Source organism: Euleptes europaea, chromosome 13, assembly GCF_029931775.1.
Source record: "Euleptes europaea isolate rEulEur1 chromosome 13, rEulEur1.hap1, whole genome shotgun sequence".
Lineage (NCBI taxonomy): Eukaryota > Metazoa > Chordata > Lepidosauria > Squamata > Sphaerodactylidae > Euleptes > Euleptes europaea.
Window position 1 is genome coordinate 39434224 of NC_079324.1, and position 14579 is coordinate 39448802.

Sequence of the window (14579 nt, forward strand, 5' to 3'; positions counted from 1 at the left end):
ATCTGTCAGCAATGCTGATTCTACGACCTTAAGCAGATGATGAGAGGGAGGGCATCTTGGCCATCTTCTGGGCCGGAGTAGGGGTCACTGGGTGTGTGGGAGGTAGTTGTGCAGGGGGTTGGACCCTGGTGGTCCCTTCCAACTCTGATTCTATGGTTCATGTTGGTAGTGAAGCAAAGGAGGAAAGAGATCTTTTACCCTGTAGCTGGGAAATGTGACCTGTTTCTTTGGGTGGCTGTTTTGTTCCTGAACTAGAGGACGTCGGCCTGCTGCCTCTTGCTTTCTTATCCTTTCCTTTCTAACCACCCCCTCCCCCCCAGGATCCAGACTGGTAGGTTGTCTGAATTTCTCACCACTTCGTGTCGCACACACCTCAGCTTCATGGACCCCGGGCCGGAGGGTAAGCTCTATGCTGATGACTATGGGCTCAGCCTTGACAGCTTCAGCGATTTAGACCCTGAGGACTGGCTGCATGGCTTTCAAATGTCAGAAGATGGTAAGGAGACGGGTCGGGCCCCCTCCCTGCACTTGGGACCTGCTGTGGATTTCTTAATCCAGCCCATAACGCCCACAGCCCTCTGACCTGTGCCTCACTCCCTCGAGTTAACACTCCTTTGATTCCTACCTGCCACTTAATTAACCTTCTCCTTCTCTAACCTTTTTACCATCCTGTTAGCAAGACAGAACTGTAGAGCTGAGAGGCTCTTTGAACTGGCCATGAATAGCTGGAAGTTCTTGGACTGGGGCATCTTGCTGGAAATGTTGAATAGTTGTTCACATGAAGTTATGAAGCTGCCGTATGTGACTTCTGATCCTTTGGACCTTCTTCTGGCTCAGTATTGCCCACTCTAGCAGAGGCTTTCTGGCGTGTGCTACCCTTGAGCTGGGAGTGCCAGAGACTGAGAAATTCTGCACAGAAAACTGGGGCCCTTCCAATCAGGCCATTGTTCCACCTAGCCTAATAAGTCTCCTCTGACTGGGAGCAACTCTCTGCGCTGCTTCCCAGTACTGGAGTTCCTGTATGGGTTAATTTTCCAATTAAGAGAAAACAGCTGCAAATTACAGATGTAAACCCATTTAAAAGATCAAAATAAGTTTAACTTGCGGAGAGTTGTAGCCGGCACATCTTATCTTGACGTCATCTTGAAAGTGCCGAGTTCCTGTAACTAGGGATGCTGGGGATTGAACTTGGGGCGTTCTTCATGCTAAACAAGTACTCTACCACTGAGCCATGCCCCCTTTCCCATTAACAGCTTTGGTAGTGTAAAAAGGGTTTTGCAATTACATGCCTGGCTTCACTGCTCTTAAAGTTAACTGCAGGTTGAGGTTGATGACTTGATCTTGGAGCCCATCATGGAAGGGCAGAAGAAAAGGGGACAGAATAGATGTATAGGTGCCCAGTGGAGGGTAAACCTCTTGAGTCCATGCTATGCTCAGTGCACAAGAGCTTTCCATGAAATCCTGGCCAGTACAGAAGATGAACCTTGGACAATACAACTGCTAAGAGTGATGCTGTTGACTGCCTGAATATTTTATTTGGGACAGATAGCTGTTGTCATAATATTGCTGGAAAAGGGTGAGGGAGAGATGCAACATGCAAGGCAATATAGGAGGTGTGTGCAAGTTTTTGAGTTGCACAGGACACCTCCGGTAGAGTGGGAAGGGCTACGCAGTGGGGTGTTTGAGTAGGTTTGTTAACAAGTGCAAACCAAATGCAGAGATTTACAGACTAACGGGTGTGAGCTCCTTGGCCAATACAACAGTTTGGCTAAGACAGACCTCTAGTTCCCTTTCCATTCTGCCTGAGGAAGAGTTCTGTATAATTTGAAAGCTACCTTATCCTTAAGGAATGGCTAACAGACCTTTTGACTACATGTTATGATAGATGCCCATGTTGCAGTCAAGAAGAATAGGGTGAGCAGACAGGTCTGCAATCTTTTGCTGCCGCCGCCCCCCCCCCCCCATACCAGGATGAAAGGTGCTCCAAATAGCTGACCAACTCTAGATCCCCCATCTGCAGCAGTTCTTAAGCTCTCGTGACCTGTCTCTCTGCTACTGCCAACAATCCTCTGCCTACACAAACAATCCTCTTAACTCTCCTCTCTTCTTTCGACTCCTCTGTCAATCCCTTCATCCCATTAACAGTGCCTGTAACTGGCTTGTGGCCACACCCTCCCTACCACCTTAGGATGCTGGTATTAGTGTTGTGAGTTTGCAGTGGTGCATGCGGGGTTTGCCTGCGTGGTTGGCTGGCTTGTCCCCCCCCCCCCCCGCCTGTTTGTTTGCAACAGCTCATCTAAAGCATGGCAATGAGCAGAAGTTTGGGCTGAGGGAACATGATGGCACACAAGCAATGGTCAGGGAGGGGGGTTTCTGTGCTCACACTATTTGGGGAGGGAGCTCTTTTCCCCAGGAGATACTCTTCCTAACTGTGGTTAGTCTCCTGCTGATTTTTGGAGGGTGGGTGACCTCTGATTCTCCTAGTCTTCCAGTGAGCACATGACAGGAGGAGGGAGAGAACCAGCAGGGAGTGTTCCAAGCAAAGAATGGCTTGCTGTCCCCAGGAGCGTGGCTCCCTTGCATGTATCTTCCTCTGCCATGAATGCAGAACCTGAAGCCTCTGATGGAGCTGCGGAAGAGCTGAGATGTTATTCCCATCCCCACCATTGGGGTCACGCGCTTGGCCAGCTGCTGTCAGTCTTCCACCTTCACAGCTAGTGGTGGTGCCAGCCTCTTCTCTTTCTGAAGTGATCGCTTCTCTCTTGTACTTGCTGGTGGGGCTGCTAGTGCGCAGCCACTGGGCTTTGTCGCTTGGATGACTTAGACACACTGGTATCTTGCGATTGGATAGAGCCAGTGGGGCTGAGGGGCAGCCATGACTCTGTTCCCCAGTCCGAGATGGTGCTGGTTTTGTGTGCTGATCCGGACTCCTTGCTGCAGGTGGAGCAAAACCGCAGCTAGTTGGTTCTAAGCCCCTGAATCCTGCTGTTTGGGGAAGATATTTTTTTCTGGGGTCAGGGGGAAGGATTCAGGCATTGAATGGGTTTCTGTGAACCCTGGATGTATCACCCACGTTGCTTTGCTTTGACAACCTGTTTTATTTGTGCCCGTAAGTGAGTCAACAGCTGTTCCTGTAGAAGAGGAAACAGAAGAGGGGAATTTGTAATGCAGATGAGCCGGTGGTGGTGGGGTTACATTCACATTGCACACCTGAAAGGTGCAAGAACTGCTTCAAGGTTCATGGGTAAAAACTGATCCTGAGCAAGAAGGGAATGGCAGGGCTTTGCTGTTCCTTTGTGCCGGATTTATTTGGGAGAAGGCCCTGCATGCCAGGTGTTCACTAGGCATCTGCAGAGGTGGCTTCCCCCACAAGAATTCTGAGCTCAAGGTAACCCATAGTCTTTCTTCCAGGTGACATCTGTGACGAAGTTGCCCAGTATTTAGACCACCTCCTGGAGCACACGGTTCCCAAGGCCACCCTCTCTGAGTCGGGTCAGAAGCGGGGGCTCCACCGCTTCCGTGCAGCGGTGCACACCACTCGTGACCTCGTGTCCCTGATGACGAAGGCTAAAGACCTGCATGTGCAAAGTAAGTTAAAATGCTGCTGGTGCCACAACTGACCCCACAAATCCCGCCCCCCCCATTTTTTCGGTGGCTTCTGTTTCTTCAAATGTTGCACAAAAAGAGCAGCTTCCCGAGGTACAGTTTTCTTTCCTTATTGTGCCATTGTCATGGGAGAATTTATGGCAAACTTTTCCTTCCTGAGCTGGAGCTGACATCTCTACATGTACATTAACCTGAGTTGCCTCTGAATGCTCTATTAATTAACCAGCAAATCTACTCGGAGAGTCCTCTAAGTTGCTGTAAGAAGGGAGAGGCCTCCAATCCTGCAGCAGCTTTGTGCACCATGTCAAGTCCCCCCGCCCCCCTGGAGACCCATTTCTCCATCACAGAGCTGTTCATCCAGTCCCTGGCCCCGTCTGAGTTACGTCAGGATCTACCTGGCCTTGGGGCCTTTTCAGTGAAATGCGACACCCTGAGGATCCTGCACCCTCCAGCACCTCTGTGCGCATTTGGCTTCTTGCAGATATCGGCATGTACATCCCTTCGAAGCTGTTCCTGGATTCTCAGCCATCTGTTAACTTGCTGGGCTCCGTGCAGAAGCAAGACACTAAGGTGAGGCTGTTGGATTTTGCTGTCTTGGTCTGAGATGCTCTACTGTTTGAGAAGGAGAGGGGCTGTGGCTCGGTGGTAGAGCATCTACTTGGCATGCAGAAGGTCCCAGGTTCAACCCCTGGCATCTCCAGATAAAGGGACTAGGCAGGTAGGTGATGTGAAAGACCCCTGCTTCAAACCCTGGAGAGCCGCTGCCAGTCTGAGTAGACAATACTGACTTTGATGGACCAAGGGTCTGATTCAGTATGTGGCAGCTTCATGTGTTCAAGGGGAAGTCCATAGTTAAAGAACCTGTTGCAGTTCTTGTGAACTGTCGGTCCCACCTACCTTTCCCTGACATGTTTCATCCCAAACTGTCTGATTAGAATGTGTTGACTTTGTGGCTTTTGTGCTCGTTGGCTGCATCAGGCGTGCCAGACAGAGGGACTCTTGGGAGTGGGGGAGGACACGGGCATGCATAATGTCCTCCTGAAGTCAGTCTGGCCTCTTCTTCTCCCCAAGCCATCCATCCATGTTGAGGTGAACCTCCCTAAGGATGCAGCTGGGAATGTGGACTGCAAGACCCTGGTGGATCAGCTCCGTGAATGCCACTCCCTGCAGGACCAGGCCAACTACCTCTATATGCTCTACACCCTCAAGTAGGAGTATGGGCGGGCCCCCTTTTGCCCTTTTATGGTGGTTCAGGTAGCCCCTGCGTTAAGGTTGCTATCAGTCCTACACCCAGAATAGATGAAGGGAAGGTAACTTCAGTGGATGATTGGAGGGGTGGGGTCTTAGGCCAATTTTTCTGCAAGCATGACATCTTAGTCTTGTGGTTTTCATATGCTGCCTCTCTCGGACAATGCCAAATTCCCAGGTTACCTCACCCAGTTTGTCAAATCCATGAGGCTTCTGCATCATGGCTGCCGCCATCTTGGATTGATTACTGTCTGGACATGAGTTCTGCAGCTGGGTGTGTGGTTTCATGATTAAGCTGATCTGGCTGTGTGGATCTGCAAAATGATAGCTGCCCTTTTGGAGGTGGAAGCTAGGAGAACATTGTAGGCCGGAGATGGCTGAATCAAAACATGTAGAGTAGGAAGTTGGGCTCCTGCTGGTGTGCAGAGATTAGAGCTTGGCTGGAAGTTGAACCCTTTTCTGAATTATATGGTGGCTCTTTTTTTTGTAGAGGGCCGGATTGGGATACAGAGATCTATGGTGAATCTGGGGTCACAGTCACTGATCTCCTGATAGACCTATACAGCAAAGTTGGTGCCACTTGCCAGTGGGCCCTGATCCGGTACATCTCTGGGATCCTGAAAAAGAAGGTGGAAGCTCTCGATGAGGTAACAGCTCCCAACCTGAGAGGAGGAACTGACTTTTCTGATGTCTATTTTGTTGTTGTTGTTGTTGTTGCAAAAACACAGAATAACCTACTAAAGGATGTTGAATCAGAGACTGGTTCCAGCACAAGAGTGGCCAACAGAGGTCTTTCTCTTTGTCCCTTTGTTATAATGTTGCTAAGGAATAATTATCAGGCCTCATTTACACTCATCCTGCCTAAGGGGGAACTTGACAACTTGCCCAACAGAGAGCCTGCGTGGCGTAGTGGTTAAGAGCGGCGGACTCTAATCTGGAGAACAGGGTATGATTCCCCGCTCCTCCACATGAAGCCTGCTGGATGTTCTCTCTGAACTCTCTCAGCCCCACCTACCTCACAAGGTGCCTGTTGTGAGGAGAGAAGGGAAGGAGATTCTCCTTAAAAGGCAGAGAAAGTCAGCATATAAAAACCAACTCCTCTTCTCTTCCTCTGGTAGGCCTGCACCAGCTTGCTGTCGCACCAGAAGCACCTGACTGTGGGGCTTCCCCCTGAGCCTCGTGAGAAGACCATCTCTGCGTGAGTCCCCCTTTGCTGCCAGGCTAGACCCGAAAGCTGCATGGTGCACAGTTAGCATTGGACTTACTGGTTTTGTGCCAAGCGTGTGGGTTTGTTTTGGGTGCACGTGGCCATGAAAGCCAGAGGGAAAGGGCTGGTGGGCAGTGACTTGCAAGTCCCTGTGAGACACACATCATACATGGGCCCAGAGAGAGGGGCCTGCTCCATTGCTCTGTCCCACCATCCTTAGTTGAGAGGTTTTTCAAAGTACCTGTGCCAGCAGAGGAGAGGCCACGGTGACTTCTTTGTGTATCTCTAAGAAGCTTCAAAGGTTGTCCTTCCTCCCCTTCCCCATGGTTGAAAAGCAGCATGGAGGATACACAAGCTGGACACGTGTATGCATATTCTGCCCCACATACATATTCTGCCCCCCATACAGAATGCATTTCAGATTTGCATAATTATATATAGAATCATAGAGTTGGAAGGGGCCATACAAGCCATCTAGTCCAACCCCCTGCTTAGTGCAGGATCAATAATTTATAGATATAAAATGTATCAGTTTTATTCCTTATATTAAGATATATGCAGAGCTTTTTTTGTATGTACGATTATTAGGTATTAGAGAGCAAGGAGAGGAAGCTGCAGAGGTAAGAAAAGGACATGGGTATTAGATTTCGCACTCAAAATATATGCACCAAAGACATACCATCCTGACTATGGAACGGCATGGCTGTGGAAACAGGCAGACATGCATCCTATCTTGTGCGCAATACTCAGTCTGTGTGGATGTAGATCTGATAGTGTTGGGGCATAGTTATATATGTTGAGGGCCCCCCTCATCTCCAGCGCTGTCTCCCCCCACAGCCCTTTGCCTTATGAGGAGCTCACCCGCCTGATTGATGAAGCCAGTGAAAAGAGTATGAGCGTGTCCATCCTGACTCAGGTGAGAGATGAAGGAAACCTGCTTCCTGACTAGGGGAACACTTGGGGGCTGCAGCAGTTACCAGATGTCCCCCTTCTCTCTCCACGCAGGAGATAATGGTTTACCTAGCCATGTACATCCGGACTCAGCCGGCCCTCTTTGCTGAAATGTTCCGTCTGCGTATTGGACTCATCATCCAGGTGATGGCGACTGAGCTGGCTCAGTCATTGTCTTGCTCAGGTAGGTGAACCTGTGCTGACTGACCATGTGCTGCTGTGGCGGATGGAGGCCCTTCCTTGATTGTAGCGGCGTCTGGCCTCTGAATGGCCTCCTGAGTGAAACCCTAGGGGTGGCCTTCTTTGCACTCAGCCAGAAAAGGCAAGGCAAGGCTTGTCATATGGGGAGAGGCTGTGGCTCAGTGGAAGAGCCTCTGCTTTGCATGCAGAAGGTCCCAGGCTCGATTCCTGGCATCGCCAGTTAAAAGGACCAGGCGGTAGGTGATGTGAAAGACCTCTTCCTGCGACCCTGGAGAGCCGCTGCCAGTCTGAGTAGACAATACTGACTTTGATGGACCGAGAGTCCGATTCAGTATAAGGCAGCTTCATGTGTTCATGTGTATAACCTAGAGCAAGCACTCTGTTTGGTGCTTCCCAGCAGCCTCCTCTGCCCTGGAGTGAGAGTCCTCTTTTGCTGGGAATGCCTGTGGGCTTGCTGTTGATTGTAAGCAATAGGCACTGGATAGGGGCGGGGAGGCATCTCCCACCTTGGTTCTCCCTTTCTCTAGCTGAGGAAGCCACCGAGAGTTTGATGAATCTCAGCCCTTCGGATATGAAAAATCTTCTGCATCACATCCTCAGCGGCAAGGAGTTTGGTGTGGAGAGAAGTGGTGAGTGTAGCGGCTCTAAGGAGCTTTGGTTGGGAAGGAGGCTGATCAGGCCTTTACTCTGGTCAACCCAGATCCCCCAGCCTTATCAGCAATGCCCACCATGATTGATCGGCTGACCATGTGCTGATGCCCACTCTCAGCTGTCTGCTCTGCAAGCAGCAGAGCTTCTCCTTCCTGCGATCGGTTCTTTCCCTGCTCCTTGTATTTCTATTCTCCTTAATCCCCAGATTACAAAGTATGCTTTTAAACCCTTTCATCAGAAAGAGACTGAACTGCCCTAACTGCCTGCCTGAGGGTTCTCGTTCCACTTGATTACTTGCAAACCATACCCTTTGGAATGACCCCCCCTCAGGCCCACTTGGCACCTGCTTTGCTTCCCTTTAGGTGGCAGGTCGAAACATTTCAGGAAGGGGTTGTAGCTCTGTTAGCTTTTTTTGTTAATGGTCTGCTTCTAGCTCAAGAATTGTTTTATGAATATCATTTTAAGCTGCTATTTATTTCATTTATAGTGTACCTTTCTCTCTGAGACTCAGGGCTGATTATAGGAAATAATACGGTGTAATCAAACTGCGTAAGACAACCAATAAACATTGCAGTAGCACTAGGATTAGAGAACAATGTGAACAACAAACTATCTAACGCAAGGTATGCTATAAACAATACAGAAAGGGGATTATGAGCAGTAAAGTGATGCCTACAATAACTGCAGAGAACTACAGCCCTATTCCATTATGTTGCATTGGTTTTGTTTGTGAGCTGCCTAGGTCTCTGGAGACAGCGTATACATTTTCTAAATAGGCTGTGGAATTCTCCTTTCTGAAAAGTTCCAATCTGGATGCAACCTTTACACATGCAGACCTCCTTTGTGACATTGCAAAAATCTGTTCTGTGAGCCAGTAGTAATTGGTAGTAGCATTTAGAGAATTGGCACTTGGAAACTAGCACCCTTCACCCTGCTTGGATGCTCCTATTCTAGCCAGCAGTTGATTGGCAGAAGCCCAGTGTTGGTGGGCTTGTGTGAATACTGATTCTTGTGCAGAATGGGAATTCAGAATGCACAGATTATAAAAGTCTCATGGACCACAAAGCTGGGTTCTTGGGGGCCTTTCCAGATGTTGACAATGTCTCTCCCTCATTCTGCAGTGCGCTCCCTGGATTCAGCGTTGACTCCAACTGTCTCCATCCGTGAAGTTGGCCCAGTGGGAGCAACGAAAACCGAACGGGCTGGGATCGTCCGGCTCAAAAGTGAAATCAAGCAGGTCAGGCGGAGTCAGGCACACAGCTGAAGTGGTTACCATTCGGTGTGTTGTGGGGTTCTCAAGCCACCAAGGGGGTCCTCACAGGTTCCTCTTTCTCCTCTGCACCCAAATATTGTTTTCTCTGCCTCTGTTTTCTTTCAGTTTCGTTTTGTAAAATTATAAACATTGTTTCCCACTTGCATTATCATGTAGTTTTCAAACCAAAAAAAGCCCACAGGGTGAATGTAGAAAGGTTGTGTCTGCTTGCAGGGATATCAGGTACGGTTTCAGGAAGTAGTAACTTGTTTCCCCTCCCCCCAGTGCAGACCACGCTGGAACGATGTGAGCTGACGCTGGGGGTTACCGCACTTTGTATTCCCAGTGATGTATTAAGAGTTTGAAAATGTTGTAAAAAACATCGCTTTAAAAGGGTTTTTAGGAAAAGTTGAGGGCAGCAGGAAAAGAGGAAGACCCTACAAGAGATGGATTGACTCAATAAAGGAAGCCACAGCCTTCAATTTGCAAGATCTGAGCAAGGCTGTCAAAGATAGGACATTTTGGAGAACTTTCATTCATAGGGTCGCCATGAGTCGGAAGCGACTTGACGGCACTTAACACACACACACACACACACACACAAAAGGGTTTTTGGATACCACGGCTTATAAATGTTTGGAAGATGTCTTTACAGCTAAAGGGGCCAAACAAAGTGCGAACAATATTTTTTATAACGTTTTCAAACTCTTAATACATCGCTGGGAATACAAGTGTGGTAACCCCCGCTGTCTTTCGATGCAAATGTGTACTAGAGTTGAGACCGGCCTGTAGGAAGCTTGTGAAGAGGGGTGGTGGTCTGGAACCAATGCCCGTCTGACTCAGACTGCCGCTAAGGGATCCTGCAAATGGGCCTTCCCATTGTGCTAAGGCTGGGGGTGGTGCTGAAGCCCAAGCTTCCTGTGCCAGTCAGGGGGCTCTTCTCTAGGTACCAGATGCCCAGGGTGTCGGGTACACTCCCAGCAGCTGAGACAAGAACTCTGGGGAACTGGGCAATCCTATTGCCAGGACTTAAACTCATTGTTGCTCCCTTCCTTTCTTCTTTTTCTCTTTCAGCAACTGGATAAGCGTAGGCAGTCTGTGCCTGAGCTTAAGGTGAACCCCTTGCCCCTTTCAAACGCCAGCTAATGCTGCCACTGTTGTGCCCAGTTGCGGAAGCCTCTAAGCCTGCATGAGCCAATGGGCGAGTGAGCTGGTGTGGCGTCAAGCTTGCATTCCCCTCTGCCAAACTTGCTCCTTGTGCCTTTTTTAAAAATAGGTGAAAGGAGAAGTTTTGTAAATGCAACTTCCGTTTCATTACTAAGACTATTGAAACTTTCTCCAGAATCAAGTCTGGCAAGCCAGTGTGGAAGAATTAAGATCTCAGTGGGGCTTCAAAAAGGTGTCCTGGGTGCCCGGTCCAAAGATCATCCTGTCAATCAATCAATCAATCAATCCTGTCCTGTAGGCTTCCAGTGAAGCCCAGTGCCGGCACTTTTGCAAGCTTGTTGGCCTCTCTGCTTCTCATTGACAGACAATGGGAGGTGTTCTGCTGCTGGCAGAAACTATCCCTTGCAGTGCTCAGTGCCTTGTACTTGAGAGGGCAAAGGCTTTGCTGCACCATCATAGTGTAGTGGCTGATTTGGAGCAAGGTGTAAAAGTCCATGGGTGACCACGGGCCAGTCACTCTCTCACCACCTCACAGGATTATTGTTGTAAGGATAAAGTGGAGGAGCAGAGAATGTTGTTGTAAGCCACTTTGGTCCCCGTTGGGGAGAAAAGAAGAGTGTAAATATCTAAATAAATGAACTACCCTATTCCCATTCCCTCGGAGTAAAAAAAAGAGCCTTTTCTCTGTGGGGGAACATGCATGTTGCAACCTTGAAGAAGAAGAGTTGGTTTTTATATGCGAACTTTCTCTCCCACTTAAGGAAGAATCAAACCGGCTTACAATCGCCTTCCCTTCCCCTCCCCACAACAGACACCCTGTGAAGTTGGTGGGGCTGAGAGAGCTGTGACTAGCCCAAGGTCACCCAGCTGGCTTCATGTGGAGGAGTGGGGAAACAAATCCAGTTCACCAGATTAGCCTCTGCCACTCATGTGGAGGAGTGAGGAATCAAACCCAATTCTCCAGTTCAGAGCCCACCGCTCCAAACCATCGCTCTTAACCACTATACCACACTGGCAGGGTGGAGCAGCACCCATCTCTTAACCATTACCCCCAACAGCCCAGAGGTGCCACAGCTGTTCTCTTTTGCCAACCGCAATGGCTTGCCCACAAACGGATGGGGACTTTGCACCCAGGTTCAGTGCCAGGCTGTGGCTCAGTGGTAGAGCATCTGCTTGGTATGCAGAAGGTCCCAGATTCAATCCCTGGCATCTCCAGTTAAAGGGACTAGGCAAGTAGGTGATGTGAAAGGCCTCTGCCTGAGACCCTGGAGAGCCACTACCAGTCTGAGTAGACAATACTGACTTTGGTGGACCAAGGGTCTGATTCAGGATAAGGCAGCTTCATGTGCTCATGTGTTGTTACACCAAGACCCAGCAAAGATGGTGTTTGCTCCAGACCATCCTGGCATCCTACTTCACCTTCCCTTGCTAACTTTCTAATAAGAGGGCCTTTAAATCTTTGTCACAGCTTCGCTTTAGCAGAAGACAGCTGCAGCTTCATGTCCTAAACCAGCTCTAATCCTACTGTCTTCGGAGACCAACCCAACTGGCCTTCTGTTTGCCTGTACCCATGCATTGTTTGCTACCATGTCCTGATCCACTCAGCAGGCTACGATACATTCTTCTCTTTCTTTCTCTCTCTTTTTCTTTTTTCCTTCATTTCTAGTCTGGTGGTTTGCACTCCTTGGAGGTTAGCCTGGAAGCTTCTCAGGTAAAACAGCACTGTGGTGAACACAATGGGGCTGGGCTTGGAAGGCTTCTCTTCCTTGGTTGTTGGGGGAGCTGTGTGTGCCAGGCTGGGGACTCCTTGGCTTTGCTGCCTTCTGGCCAGCCCCAGGACAAGCTGTTTTCTCTTCTCAGTTATCTGGACACTCCATACCATGCAGTGGCACAGTGGAAGACCATCCCTCCAAGGATGGGCGCCAAGGTCAGTGGCGGAGGCGCCGGCGGCTGGACGGGGCCCTCAACAGGGTCCCGGTGGGATTCTACCAGAAGGTTTGGAAGATCCTGCAGAAGGTGAGAACCCTCAAGCCACCTGAGCTTTATAGAAGGGGCAGATATACAATTTTTTACTAATAACCTTTTTAAAAGGCCCCCTGGAGGCCAATTGGCTACTGGAGTACCTTTGTGTCTCTCCCTACCCTTTTTTTTCCTGTTCCCTGTCTAAGGCCATCTAGTTTTAACCCTGCTTTGGAGCTGGGATCACAGTAGCTGTCATCCAAGCAGGGCAAATGTTAGCTAAGACTTCCAGAATGTTGTGCGTTTTTAAGGAGCAATATGTTAAAAGAGCTTTTTTTTCTATTACTGCTAGTGGGAAAAATGCTCTCTAGCCACACATTTGGACAGGGGAGTGCATCCAGGGGGAAGATATCAAGTCCTTGTCTGTGGAAGGCTTTGAGATAGACCAGAAAAACCTCTGTGCATGTGAGAGAGAAACCAGCTCTGATAATACCTTCTGTGGAAGTGGTCTCTGTTGATGCAGGAATACCTGTGCTCCTGAGCCAGACAGAGCAGTGAGCTACAAGAGATAAAATGATGCACTATATAAAAAGAATATAAAAATCCACCTTCCTGTAATTGAAATGCATTTAGCACAGAGTGACGGGCCCCATGCACTGCTATGTTCTTTAACTTCTCTTCTGGTCTTTGTCTACAGTGCCATGGACTGTCTGTGGAAGGTTTTGTTCTTCCATCTTCAACAACCAGAGAGGTAAAAGTTCAGTCTCCTCCTTTCCGCTCTCTTTTCTCTCCTTGCAGGGTATTCTATTGTCCACTAGTCATTGCTCTCTTCACTAGAATTAGGCCATTGCTCCACTGTCTGAAAAATAGCCCGCTTCGGACATACTTTTGGACCTGTCCCATTAGCTCTGCTGACCTTTATTTTAAAGCTGTGATGTCTCTGGGGATGTGACTGCTTTTGTACCAGTTGTAAATGTCAGCTGACGGGCCTCTGTGGCTTGCGGTACAGGCTCTGTCATATGTATCTGTGCTGCAAACTGGTGATATTATTTCCCCCCAAATTATTCTCAGTCACCGGCCTCTTCCCTTCCTTCCCTGTGCTGATGCAGTGGTGGCACTCGGTCTTTCTTCTTCTCTCTCTGGGCCAGGAGCTCCTGCCCAGGCAGCTGCGGAGTTGCTCAGAGCCTCTGCTGAGCTGGTGGAGAAGGCAGAGGTGCTTGTATTTCCATTTGGCTCCCAAGAGATGCAAACGCAGGGGGTGTTGCTGACCTTCCATTTGCATTTTGAGGCCCAGTGGTGCAAATGTTTTGCATTCAGACCCCCCGCCCCATGGACTCTTTGCTCAGCTGTTCCCCTGTGGCTGTTTTTCCTCTGTTAAGGCCAGAAGGTCTCTGTTGCAAAGCAAAGGAGGAGGCTCTGTGCATTTCTTATTGCCTTGCCATCTGCCTCCATTTATTTGGTTTGGGGGCTCGCTTTTTTCTGTGATTCAGAGTACTTGGAGGTATGGCAGAACATTTTCCAGCATATGCAGGGATCATGCAGGTTGGGTTGTGCCTTCTGGCAAGCGGACCACCTGGTTGCCTTACCTGCTGTTCTTCTTTTCCTGTGTGTCCTTGTTTGCATTCCCCCCCACCACAAACCCGACAGATGACTCCAGGAGAGATCAAGTTCGCAGTCCATGTCGAGTCTGTCCTAAACAAAGTTCCCCAGCCAGAATACCGGCAGCTCTTTGTCGAGGCCATTCTGGTCCTGACAATGTTGGCGGAGATGGAAGTGCACTGCCTCGGCAGCATCATTATGGTGGAGAAGATTGTGCACCTTGCAAATGACTTATTCTACGAGGAACAGGTAGAGGCCTCCCTTGGTCAGGCTGGGGGTTCGAAGCTAACGCAGCCTTGTTCTGAGTGGGAATGTTGGGGGCTGGGATATGCTGCCATTAAATGCTAAGCTGCAACATTCAATCTGTGGAGCCTTCCCCAGTTTAAATACTCCCCATGCTTGAAGCCTTCCTCCATCCTAAGGATCATTCTTCCAACTTTAGTGGCTTTTCCGTTGGATGAAGAGCCACTTATGTTGGAGGAAGGCCCTCGGAGGATGGTTGGATCCACCCCATTACATGGCTGAAACATAGGGTTGCCAGGTCCCTCTTTGCCACCGGTGGGAGGTTTTTGCGGCGGAGCCTGAGGAGGGCAGGGTTTGGGGAGGGGAGGGACTTCAATGCCATAGGGTCCAATGGCCAAAGCGGCCATTTTCTCCAGGGAAAATGATCTCTATCGGCTGGAGATCAGTTGTAATAGCAGGAGATCTCCAGCTAGTACCTGGAGGTTTCAGTAGGGT

General features: G+C 49.4%; 1 protein-coding gene across 1 annotated transcript in view; it reads left to right on the forward strand.

The window, feature by feature from the left end:
* The window catches only part of PHKA1 (phosphorylase kinase regulatory subunit alpha 1), a 32334-nt gene that overhangs the window by 17356 nt on the left and 399 nt on the right, over positions 1 to 14579 (forward strand). Inside the window, exons 18-32 of the mRNA XM_056859218.1 lie at positions 321 to 496; positions 3412 to 3588; positions 4088 to 4176; positions 4678 to 4814; positions 5345 to 5501; positions 5973 to 6052; positions 6899 to 6977; positions 7067 to 7196; positions 7741 to 7842; positions 8986 to 9101; positions 10191 to 10229; positions 11950 to 11994; positions 12144 to 12299; positions 12940 to 12993; positions 13890 to 14090. Coding sequence (XP_056715196.1) covers positions 321 to 496; positions 3412 to 3588; positions 4088 to 4176; positions 4678 to 4814; positions 5345 to 5501; positions 5973 to 6052; positions 6899 to 6977; positions 7067 to 7196; positions 7741 to 7842; positions 8986 to 9101; positions 10191 to 10229; positions 11950 to 11994; positions 12144 to 12299; positions 12940 to 12993; positions 13890 to 14090 — 1738 coding nt within the window. The remainder of the gene's footprint in view (positions 1 to 320; positions 497 to 3411; positions 3589 to 4087; positions 4177 to 4677; positions 4815 to 5344; positions 5502 to 5972; positions 6053 to 6898; positions 6978 to 7066; positions 7197 to 7740; positions 7843 to 8985; positions 9102 to 10190; positions 10230 to 11949; positions 11995 to 12143; positions 12300 to 12939; positions 12994 to 13889; positions 14091 to 14579) is intronic.